The sequence below is a fragment of the Limulus polyphemus genome, unplaced genomic scaffold (assembly GCF_000517525.1).
Source record: "Limulus polyphemus unplaced genomic scaffold, Limulus_polyphemus-2.1.2 Scaffold633, whole genome shotgun sequence".
NCBI lineage: Eukaryota > Metazoa > Arthropoda > Merostomata > Xiphosura > Limulidae > Limulus > Limulus polyphemus.
Window position 1 is genome coordinate 89,886 of NW_013666243.1, and position 13,379 is coordinate 103,264.

The 13,379-nt window shown below is 32.6% G+C and overlaps 1 protein-coding gene across 4 annotated transcripts in view; it reads left to right on the forward strand.

Moving 5' to 3' along the window:
- The window catches only part of LOC106459592 (serine/threonine-protein kinase 10-like), a 99,736-nt gene that overhangs the window by 18,189 nt on the left and 68,168 nt on the right, over window positions 1-13,379 (forward strand). For all 4 annotated transcript variants that reach the window (XM_022386102.1, XM_013919222.2, XM_022386103.1 and 1 more), the window contains one exon: window positions 10,478-10,642. In XM_022386102.1, coding sequence (XP_022241810.1) covers window positions 10,478-10,642 — 165 coding nt within the window. The remainder of the gene's footprint in view (window positions 1-10,477; window positions 10,643-13,379) is intronic.

Below are 13,379 nucleotides of genomic sequence, written 5' to 3' on the forward strand. Positions count from 1 at the left end.
TCCCAAAAGTATGTTGTTTTGAAAAAATAAAAAATTTAATTTTGATTTTTTTTACTTTTTTAATAAAAATTCTTTATTTAACGTAGTCTTTTGCACTTGGGCTCTTAATAGTTGACCTGCAAAGTGGTTTTCATGTTAAGCTTAAAAATATTGATCTTTATCTTAAAGTTTTTATATTTCAATTCCATAATCTTTAGACTCTTTTAAATTAATGTCAAAAGTTTTTTTGAGGTAAATGGTTATATTTTATTTGTCATTTTCTCTACAACATCATTACCTCTAGTTATTATCATCAGCGTACAGTGCAATGAAATGTTTAAAATTAAGAAATAGAAACATGTACATATCTTTTAACTCTTTATTGAATAATCTAAAAATATCTTTTGTGGGTTACATATGTAATTTCACATCTTTATCTTTTCTCTTTGTTTTATTTTCTCTCCTGTTCTTTATCTTTAATTATTTATGACCAAACACACCAACAAGTACCCTCGGACAGTGTAATGTTAACTTCAGCAAGACGTTTTAACCCTTGCCATAATATTTCTTGCACTCGTAAATTTGTCGAAGCTGTTTTAAGTATATGATTGAAAGTATAGAATAATTTCAAATATCATTAAACCTTTCATACATAAATTTTAAAATGCACATAATACATAATTAAAATTGCCAAGCACTATGGATACCACTCTCAACAATGTATTTAGCCTCATTTGAGAATCGATGTATAAATGCATGTTTCCTGTTACAGTAATAACCTTCAAGAGTGAAATCTGCTCTTTCTGTTGATTATAAGCATGCCTTTCAACTTAAAACTGTCACTTAGCAACATAGCTTTTACCTTGCAAGTGGCTATGGTGTAGCTTGAACTCAGGAGTTTCTAGAATGGTTTACTTTCAAGGCTAATTCTAGGAATGTTTATCAAGCTACTGGTAAATGAACTGTATGTATGTATAGTTTATTGCCATCAAGAAAAACATTTTTAACTGTAGTTGTCTGTTGTATATAAAGTCTAAAGTTCAGTTGTTATAGTGAGAGTAAATTATTTTAGTAGTTTCCTAAATAAAGGAATAAAAACTTAAATACTATAAGACTTTGAGTTATAACATACTTGATAATGCTAATTTCAGTGAAATACATTGATATTAAAGTGGTTTAATTAAGCTTTTAATGTAAGTCAGTAACACTTACATGTGCAGAAAGGAATTAAAAATGGCACTAGTAATCACAGGCTCATTTAGGTAATTATTGCACAGATTCCTCCACCATATCAATATGGGATTTTAGCTTTCTGTGTGAGGAGGTGTGTATCACATCAGAAGTTAACATTTTCCTTACCTGAAAATGTATTTCTGATAAATAGTCATCTCTCGCACACTTTTCATCCTTCCTCCCCACATTTGGTGTAATTTAGTATTCCTTGCCTCATCAAAGAATGAACATCATGAGTGAAAAAGCATAGAGGGAGCTAGTGTGCAAGGAGGCTGTGTCACCCTCCTACTGGTGGAGGGTTTTTGCTGCATAATAATGCCATTATATAGTAGTATATGTGGGAGTTGCCTAAAGGCTTCAGGTCTGGTGGTCTCAACTGAGGATTTTTTGGCTATCATTTATAGGAAATTGATTGTTATATGAGGCATCCTTTTTCTCCTGACAGTGTTCGGGTTCCTCTTACATTGTCCAAACCTGTTCGTGACGGGTAAGATTTTGACAGTTTTTCTCCTAACTTTGCCATGTCTTCCCATGCATCTCCAATGAGAGCTACTAGGCCTATCTCTGCCTTTTTGGATATGCTTTCTCAGGTGTGTTCCATTTTGTCATTTTCATAGGATACTGTTTCTTTTTTTTTTACATAACACCCATCATTTGTGTCCCTTGCTCTCCCTCCTTCCCCTGACATCAGGGCTCATGCGGAGCATTTTGTTTCTCAATTGCTCAGTTGAGGACTGGTGTTAATGTACCTCATCCTCCATGGACTTCTGATCTTTATGCTTTGGTTTATTAGCTTGCTGATCAACCCTTTCTTGACTTCTAGCAGTTAAAGTCACTTTTGCCAATGAGGGGGGAGTGGCTATCTCCAGTAATCCTACCCATTTCTCCCATGTCCATTTTACCCTTTCAGCTCTCCTGCAGTATATGTATTCAACACACACACCTCCTTTCTTAGGCACTCCACTGATCCCCTAAAGGTTTTGGGGGATAAACTTTCCCTTCTTCCTCCTCCATGGTGCTATTATCCTCTTTGGCCCTTTCCCTTCACTTTTGGTTTTGCTGCTGTTGGGATTGTATTGGGAGAGATGTTGTCTTTTCACAGGTCCATTTACCTTCCCCTTATCTTTGTGACTTCTGTATGGCTCCTTTTCTCCATCAGTTTGTTTTTGTAGATTTTCCAGTGTCTTTGGAATTGTGTGGAGTCTGTGAGTCCACATTTGACCCTTTAGTCTTTGGTTAGTTGTTTTTCTCATTCTGATACTATCACCTCTTCCATAACCATTTCTCGTCTTGCAACTGCCTGTCCTTTACCAATTCCTACCACGAGAAGTTTGAAATTTCAGCGTGTGTCTCGAATTCAGGTTCATTGTCACCAGCAGTTCCCATGATTTTCAGGTTGTTTCTGGTCTACTGGAGGCATGTTTGGCCATTTTTATTCCCCTGTGTAGGTTATTCAATACCGATTCTTGGGTGGTCCAACTTTTGTCACAAGGATTTTTCATCCTTTCCCTTTCTACTCCATCTTTGTCTCCTGTACCGATTTCCTTCCCATTAACTATACTGAGATGGGTCTTCCTATGGTCATGGGTCAAAGTCCATGTCATCACTTTTGTAAACTTACATTCAAAATTTAATTGAACTACTATTTTATGAATGTATATCAATAAGTTTGGTATCAAACTGTAGATTATAATTCAAATTTTAGGATTATACATTAGCTAATTTCTTAATTTATAAGTAAATAAAAAAAATATATATTGATTTTTGTGTGTCACGTGGTATGTTGAATGCAGATTTGGTTCAGATTATAAGTTTCTGATGTCTAAATACAAAGTCTATAGTTTCTTACAAATTAGAAACTCAAGTTACCAATTTTGACAAGCTAGAACATAAAATAAGAAACTCCTAACTTTCTATTTGCTGAGATATTGCTACATTTATTGAATCAAACATAGCAGCTTTCCATATGTACACCTACTTTTATCTGTGACATGAGTAACCAATTGAAAGCTCGGAATGTCCCCCACGTGGTTTTCTGAGCCTCTGTGAAGTATTTGCACAGGAAACCCTTTCTTTCCATAGTAGATTTCATGTGGTAAGGTAAGACATTATTGAGCTTGAAAAATCATATTTTTTTAGACCAAATACAACTTAGTTAGTAAGTCTGATAAAGTATAGTGGAATTCTGTGGTAAACCTAAAAAAATTAATTTGTTTTACATTCTCCACGTGTGAAATTTGATAACACTTAGCAAATTATAGTAAGAAGCAAATGAGTACAAAGTTTGTAACTAGAAGAAATAATTGTGTTCTATACTTCTTTATTTGCTGTTCTATGTTTTAAGAAAAATGTAACTGAAATTTAAGAACTTATTTGTAAATAGTAATAATCTGTATACATATATAATGTATTATAATTGAAATGTGACTGCATTTTACAAAATACTGATCCACTAGAACACAGCCAAGACAGGTCAGTTTGTAAAGACCAGTTTTATATTATTGGATATGGTGACGTGAGTGCACATGCTCCGCATCATTCAACTATTGTAATGTTATTCAGACACTGCTGAAAGGTCAATAAAATAAACATAATAAATTTTTATATATGTATAATGTTATTAGTCTTTAAGCTATTTAGGTTAAACATTTATGGTTTCATGTTATAATTTGTAGTAAGTTTTGAATGAGAAAAACATAATTTATACATATATATTTCCTAATTTTGTATTTTGGTAACAAGGTCTGTCAAATCAGCCAAACCCATATAGAGATACAATAGTGAAATTAACAGATAAAATATCAAATTTTTTTAAAAACATTTGATAATTATCTGGAGGTTATAAAGATTTCGCATGTGAAATTTGAAAATTTTCTGATGCATAAAAGTATTTCTAATCTTAAAATCACAATTACTTTGCATATTGGATAGTCAACATTCAAAAAGAAAAATGCATGAGCAAATCATTACTTAAAAAATTTTAAAACTTAATAAGAAATCTGATATTTTGTGTACAAAAGCCTTGTAATGTTTACTGATAATCTGCAAAATTTTGTGAAGATATGCTTACTGTATTGAAAGTTATAGCATGAAAACTATAACAAGCACAAAATGGTTACGAGGTCAGTCCCTGAGCCCGAGCCCAAAGTGAGAGAGTTAACTCGGGATCCAGCTACCTGTCAGAATCTATCTAAGGTTGTGCTGACCCTTCTATTACAGAGAGCTATCAAGCCTGTTAGCCAACCTACTTCAGATTTTTTGTCTTGTCTTCAATCTGTCCTGCCTCAACCAGTTTCTGATTCTTCCCTGATTTCCATGGAGTCCTTTATCACACTCAATGTTTTTTTTATCTTGGACTGTGGATGACCAAGGTAGACATTTCAAATGCCCATCTCTATATTCATATTTTTCATCAGTTCAGATGATGTGTATCATTTTCATACCTGGTCTTTTGGGCTTGCTTCCGCATCTGTGTATTTTATTATCATGGTTTTGGCAGACTCTTGCATGCTCTGAGGTCGTGTTTACACCATTACTTGGATGACTGGCTCTTGTTGGCTCATTCCTAACTGGAGTGTTCTCAATACACACATCTGCTGCTAACAATAATAGCTTGTGTTGGTTGGATTCTAAAATTGGTGAAGTTTCCTTTTGCCTACCCACTATTTTATCCTCTTAGGTGTATTTTTTAACACCCACTCAATCTCCATGTCTTCTCCATTCAATAGTGTTTTCAGTTCTCCATGCATTTACTGCTCCTCAGTATCAGCACAATAGGTTCTGTTGATTTTAAGGAATTGGGCTTCTGTGTTCCCTGCATGGCCCATGGAATCTTGCTCATGAACCCTTGGACTCCTTAGTTACTGTTCTTCCTTCCCTTACAGGCTATCTGCATTGGTGGTTGAACAAGGACAGCATAGTGAAGATAGTACCACTTCTTTCACCTTGTTCAGATTTGCTCACATATTCCCATATTCTTCTATCCAAGGTTGGGGAGTGTTGGTCCATCACCAAGAGGCTTCTGGACAATGGTCTTAGATCATTATGTTCAACATCTTGAAAGTTATGGCAGTACAACTTGTTTTAATTCATTTTCTTCCACTGGTACAGTACCAACACGTCATGCTTCATTCCAACATTTCCACCATTGTGGCCTATTTAAATCACTGTATTGGTAGATGTTCCTTCTGTCAGCGTACATTGAACCTCCTTTATTAGACCCCTATGCTGCAGATAAATCTCCTTGTGTGTCATGTTTTGGGTGCTTTTCAACTTGAGGTGGATTATTTTTCAAGACTCGACCAAGTTTATTCCACAAAGTGGTTTCTCGACCCTCAGATTTTCAGGTTGCCATGCAATCAGTGAGGTACTCCTCATCTGGATCCTTTTGACACTTTACTCCATCACCAAGTTACCTCTTTTTTGGTCTTTGGATCATCATCCTCAGACCCTGGCAGTGGATTTTCCCAGTCAGAACTGGACCAGTCATTTCCTTTCAGATTTGTTGACCTTCTCATCATGTGGTTTTTCCTACTCAAAACTTTGTCAGCTCGTGAGGGTCATTCTCCCTTCTCACCATTTTATCTTTCATTCATTTCTCACCTTTATTTTTTGCTCTTCATTGTTCTATTGCCCACATGGCCTCCTTTAGTGATTCCATGGCACTGTTCATCTGTACATGATCTTTCTTCTTCTACCCTTACAACTTGGGAATGTCAGCTGCTTCGTTTGGTCTATTCCTTCCTGTCTTTATCTTCCTGAATTCTATTCCAGGTGTCTTTGCTTAAGATTGGGCACCTTCCCTTTTTCCTGGAGTCTCACCTTCATTGTCCATTGGAGGAAACACTTCAGTCAAGCATGTTGCCTGCTTCTCATGTGTTCATCTCCCACTATCTTCATTGGGTATCTGTGTTCTTCCTTGTTGGGATACCACCTTCCGCCTGTTTCCTTCCTTTAAACTTTGTTGCGGCTGTAAGTTATCTTTTCTATATATATTTTTCCTTCCAGGGGCATGTCCCACTTAGGATTTGGATCTTGCTCAGTAGCAAGCATTGCCTGTCCAGGTATGCTTTCTATATCTTAAATCTGCACTGTATGGCCAAGATGAAATAATAATAATAATAATAATAAAAACTATACTTATGGCCAGTAATGCACACTGACTAGATAGGGTGTTTCACAAGATTGCCAATAGGTTTTCCACACTATATTTTTGCTTCATTAACTCTTTCAGCATGGGCTTGGTCCCAGAGACCAACTTTGTAACCATTTTGGGCTTGTTATAGTTTTCATGCTATAACTTTTAAATTATAAGTGTATGTTAACGAAATCTGGCAGATTATAATTAAACAATACAATGGTTTCATATGCAAAATATCAAATTTTTTTGTTAAGTCTTAAGGTTTGTAAAGCAATGTTTTTCTCTTGTCTTTTTCTTTTTGCATGTTGCCTATCCAACATGCAAAGTAATTTTCATTTTAAGATTAAAAATTCTTGTATGTATCAGAAAAGTTTTAAATTTCACATGCGAAATCTTTATAATGTTCAGATAGTTATCGAACATTTCTTAAGAAAAAAACTTTATATTTTATCCATTATTTTCAGAAACAAATCTCTGTACGAGTTCAGTAGATTTGACCAATTTCATAATCGCCATAAAAAATTAGGAAATAAATATAAATTATGCCTTTCATTCTGGAATGACAACAAATTATAACACAAAAACATAAATGTTTAGACTAAATATCTTAAATTTCATAACATTATATATTTATTATTTGTATTATACTGACCTTTTAGCCATGCATGGCTAACAGTACAGAAGTTGCAATGATGCGACACACGTGCACTCATATTACTATATCCAATAATATAAAACTACCTTTAGTCTTTACAAAGTGATCTGTCTTTCGTGTGTTTTAGTAAACTGTTATTTTGTAAAATACAGTCACATTTCAATTATTATACATTATATATGTTACTGCTCTTTAGAATTAAGTTCTTAAACTTATTTTTTCTTAAAATATAAAACAGTAGATAAAGAATTTTCCAAAATATGGATCAAATCACTAGCTTTTTTTAATTATTTAAAAAGCAAACACTCTTACATAATTTACACACAAGGTTAAACATAACATTTCTTTTCTGGACATATCTATCCATAAAACTGGAATGGGTTTTTGTCATATGTTTACATAATAGTACCAACACTGGTTTATATTTAATTTTGCAATTTTTCTACCTGTTCAATTTAAAAGGTTATTTGTAACCCTTGTTACTAGAACCTTTATATTTATTGGTAACACAGAATACATTCTTTCTGAATTGGACCATATTAAGATTATTCTTTCAAAAAATTAATTTTCCAAAAGTTTTATTACTTTGACAAGTCTTTCTACACTGAGTAAACTTAGGTATACTGAACTTAAAGATTTTGTATTATCCACTATTGAAAATAAAAACCTATTGTGATGATGATTCTTTTAATGTATGAAATCAACTCGGAGATATTGTTCATGCTTTTCCCTGCAACTTTCTGTTCATATTATTTTTAGAAGTGATATTTTACTGAAAAATCTTTTCAGCTTTAAAGACAGAATATACAAACTATGTTATTCAAATATTTGTTTACTCTTTCACCTGTAGCCAGTATAAATGCTCATACATTGAAATCACAACTTGACATTTTAAGTAACGCATTGCTGAAACAGGAAGGTCAACAAAATCTTGCTACACACCTTATATGAGTGTCTGAACAGTGATTTAAGAAATGTTTTCCTATTTCTTCACAAAAAATTTACAAACTTATTCAGTGCATCTGGTGGGTGAGTTAAACAGGGAGGTATGATCTGTGTTGTACAAGGTTCAGGTCTCAAAGTAAATGCTGGGATGGAGTTTTATGGAATGTCTTTCCAAATCCTCACAAGATAAATATTTATAAAGGTAAATATTTATTACTGATTTCAGATTAGTTTTGTGGAGTTGAAGTATGTAAATAATGTTGGCTAGCACACTTTTACAGTAGTTTTCTATTTTGAGTGGGCAGTAATGAAACAAGAATGGTAGGGATGCTCATTATTATTCATTAAAATAAAATCAGGTTCAATGGTACCATTGAAAGGTCTGGGAGAGTTTGTCAAGAACTCATCCCTATAATATATAATATTCAGAAAATCACCTCAAATTCTGTTTGTTTGGTTACTGTGCAGTTAGTGTTGATTTCCACGATGAGTTTGTATGAAGAATTATTTAACAAAAGCTGAAGATTTAGTGAGGAATTTTGTTTGAACTCAGTCATGAACTATATCAAAAAAATTGTCCTTAGACAGCTTAACCTGACATTAGGTGAGGAATTTTGTTGAAATTCAGTAATTGAATAATTTATTTGAAAACATTTTTAAAGTAGCCTATCCAGAAACATTGGATAAAGTAATATGTTGAAAACGAAACCTTAACTCATCTTTATAAATATATTTTTAATTTCAATGGACCTGAAATACTGAGCTAGAGCCTTTGTGCAATTGAGTCACTTATTCATCTCTCAAAATATTTCTTTTATTTATCTGGATCTGAAACAGTGCTTGAAGTATTGTATTGAGATTCAACCACTGACTTGTATCAGATTTTTTTTTTTTTACTTAGGTCTAACACACAGAATAAAGAATTGTATCAAATTACATAACACACGAGTTTCTCACAAGTATACCTTGTGAAGAATTTTCATTACTATCCTTTTTTTTTCATTATCTTACCTAATCTAATCTTATTTAATTTAACAAGTTTCTAATTTTTACATTTTAATTACTTTTATAATATTAAAGAATACACATGAAAAACAAGAAATATTATACTTACCTGGGTCCTCTTGTTTTTTTGCTGTTTACTGTCTGAAACTTCAGTCTACTTTTTATACTAATGGTATTACTACCCTAAATAATTTTTGTTTAATTAAATACTGCTCCTAAGAACACTGAATAAATAACACACAAAACAAACAGTTTCCTATAACTTTCATAATTTTTCTGGCTTTCTAACTGCATTATAAGAGCTTTTAAAAATTATCTGTACAGAATAAATGTAGCATGATATGTCATTTGAAGGATTAAAACTTGGGTCTTCTATTGGTTATAAGTAATATAGTATAAAATGTCAAAGAGAACTATAGGCAATTTGTGAAAGAGAGGGTGTGGTAAGTGGGTCTGATTTTTTAGTTTATGGCTTTATGAACAAATAAGGTTTAAGGCTGTAAAAATTATGTTTAGGAGGGGTGGTAAATAAATTAAAGAAGAGGGAAGACGTGAACACAAATGTCAGAATTCTCATACTAGAGGAGATTGAGGATTTTTTAATTATCTCCTTATAAAATTAAGAATTTAAAATGTATAAAAATATTAAAATTTGATTTACTACAATTTGATGCCAAGTTTATTTGTGTACAATTATAATAAAGTGGTTTAATTAAATTCTGAATCTAACTAAAAAGTCATGATACGTGCACTTTTACGTACTTGTAGTGAGAGGGTTAAACAGCAATTTGTGGATGAAAATCAGTGGGTAAAATAGAAGCTAATGAGTTGCATTCAAAAGTTTTTTATGAACAACAGAATGTCTCACTTTGTCCCCTGAATAAGAAGATAAGTTTTAAAAGTCAAATATATCATACAGACAATAATAGTTCAAATGAATATAACATATTTCTTTTCATTTTTCATAATTACATGTAAAATGGACATTCTTTTCTGAATATTGCTTTATTGTGGAAGGTATGAAAGTACAATGCAACACTCTGTAAGCTGTCATTTGCCTACTTCATTATTGTTTTGTTAACATGGGTATGATTCTCATGCTTATATTAAGAGTAAGAATTTTTAAATGAAGAATATCTTAAAACTTAGAAAGAATAACAAAAAGAAAATGATGAATAACAGAATTATGAACATTCCTAGAATTGAAAAAGGAGGAATATCTGAAGCTATATATTTTATCACAAGTCTGTTCAAAGGTTATTTACAAATGACAACAGCTCAAGAAAATATTATTTTCATATTTCTGAAAGTATTGCCTTGTGAGGAGAAATTGTAAAAATAAATAAATCAAATCTAATTTGATTCAATATAACAAAATAGAACATAGTATTAAATTTCTTTCTTCTAAAATAGTGTACTTGACCATGGTTGGTCTTAGCTTTAATTTGTAATTGTAGTGATTCTTTTGAAAATGAGAAATGTTTTTTCATACTTTCAAAACTTTTTGTGTTGCTCTTTAGGCAAAACACAAGGAAAATGGAACACTTTCTGCTGCCAAAATTTGTGAGCTGAAAGGAGAAGATGACCTGGATGATTTTACAGTAGAAATTGATATCCTCACCGAATTTAAACATCCAAACATAGTGTCACTACAGGAAGCTTTCTTTTATGAGGGAGATTTATGGGTAAAGTTACTGTATATACTGTAGGTACTGTTTACAACTATTGTTGCATTTTGAAGTACTGGATCTAAAAGTTTTAAAACCATTCATTTAATAGTTTGACTTAAACATGGTAAGTAATATTTTGGGAAGAGGGGCTTTAATTGAATGTATATGGAGAGGAGTATACTGGAGAGGGAATATTGACTTTAATTCCAAATTGTGTATCTACACAAAATGTGGTATGTTTTTAGTAAATTTACAACTGTTGTACACAGAAAATCAGATTACTTACAAAAGTATTTGTACTCAAGGTAAGTCTGTGTATTGATGACATAAGTCGTCTGTCTCAGACTTTGACAAGTCAAAGTGCGAGGTGATGTTCATGTGAAGAATAATTATACTCTGTCTGTTTTATTCTTTGCATATTACATTTGTACAACCTATAGAACCTGCAACATGCCTATCTACAATTTGTTCAGTATCCATATGTATTGTATATCTGCCATGAACTTGCTAAATAACCAATACAGGGTGAAATGAATGGTTTATAATTCTTACATAAAAAATATAATACTTTGTTGATTGTCACTCTGTAAAATGTTGTGGCATGTGCACTTTGACCTCTACCCATGTGTATATGATTAACAGTTTTTTTTAATATTTTTATGGGCAGACTAAATTTGGTTTTATTTGATATGTCCTGGAATCTGAGAATATGTTCTAATTATAGTATTCATAAAAGAGATACATAGCTTCTTTACTAGTTATAACTATTTTGTGCAGTAAAGAACATGACATCACAGACAGAAAAGGACCATTTGGTCCTTCATGGCTGTCCTTGTATACCCAACAACACTAAGAAAAATTATAAAACTAAATCACTCTGTTCAGATAAATTTTTGACATAATGATTATTTTACTTCTTGAAATAAGCTACAATGCTGAAAACTTGCATATATTTAGGTTTCAGTGACTTTTTTAGTTGTCCATCATCTGATATTTGGACACTGTTTTGTTGTGTTTACCAGGTGCTTGTGCTTCTTATTTCTGTATTAAAGCCCTATTAAGGACCACCTGAGGCATTTACAGGATAAATTGAATGTAGAAAATGTTTTTTGATGTTGATAGATAAAATTAGACTGGTGTAATTTTTAGTTCAACAGTAATCCTTTCTTACAACTGATAACAGTGGGGAAACAAAAAAATTTTTTTCTCTGCTACTTGAAAAAATGCAACTGTTTCTGAGTAATTTGACAATGCTTATTCTAAAAATTATGTTGAAAATTACTGATCACCTCTAGTTTTTGAGTTAGGATAGATTAATTCAAAATATTCTTATATATCATGAAATTACCTTTTTTTTTGATAATTATTTATTCATTGAAAATTGCATTTAAGAATGTTAAAAAACAATACACAGTAGTAATACCAGTTTTAAAAAAGCAATGAGTATAATAAGATAATATATCCAAAATGCATTTTGAATATTTTCAAAAACTTTTATCATGGTATTATTTTTGTTACAAAATATCTGCTTGACTTGTGCTCTTTTGTGTATATTCTCAGTTTCACTCTGTAAGAACAAACAGTAATCTCCCATCATTGCAGGATTCCATCGTTCTCGACATTGCTGTTCCATTGTAGAAATATTTTGGTGGAGGTGCTCACCATGCTTATCGCTCACTGCACTTAGATCATTTGGAAAGAAGTCTAAATGGTAGTGTAAGAAGTGCATCTTAGTGATATCCTAGACCCCATTTTTCTGTATCATAGCATAGTTTTCATTTCTCTGATTCCCTGAGACATTTTTTGACAACCAGTTTGAATGATTTCCAGGCAGCAAGTTCTTTCTTTTTCTAAAATTATCATCCATCAACACTTTCTGAATCTGTGGCCCAACAGAGATACCTCCTTTCATTTTTGCTTCACTGATTTTTGGAAACTTGTCAAACAGATATCGGACACAATTACCATCTTTATTCATTCCTTTTACAAAATTCTTCATGAGTCCCAGTTTAATATGAAGTGGGAGCAGAAACACATTTTGAGGATTCACTAAAGGTTGATACTTGATATTCTGTTTCCCTAGTATGTAATTCTCTCTCTCTCACTGGCCATTCCTTGTATTTGAAATGATTTTTATCATCTCAGCTGTCCCAGAGACACAAAAAGCAACAACATTTGGTATACCCACTCTGCAGGCCTAGCTGGAGTACAATAACTTTTAGATCACCACATATGTTCCACCTATGGTGGTCATATTTGATTGCTTCAAGTATAATCTGTATGCTTTTAAGTTTTTTTCATGTTCACAGCATGAGCAACAGGAATTGATAACTTTCAGACTAACTTTAGATGAGTAAAAAAAAAGTCTCCATTTTTGAGGATGTGTTTGGTACCAAATTCTTCCATTAGTGCATCAACATTTGTACAGAAACTCAAAGTATGTTGCATGCTGTAGTGAGAAGCGAGACATTGATGGCAACCTTGGTAAATTGAAACTCTTGTTTCTGGAACTAATAAATTCCATTGCTGTAAATGAGAACCAAGAAGTTCCCCATGCTGCTTTGATAGAGAAGTCATGAATCAGATCATTTAGCTCTTGTTGTGTGATCAGAGAGGTGGTTTTTGTTGAGGTGCTGCAGGAATAGAATTAGTAGATAAGGATGAAGATGATTCATTGTCTTCTTTGCAGGATAACTCTTCTGTTTCCTAATTCACTGGTGGATGTGGTACTGAAAGACCATCCCCATGAGGT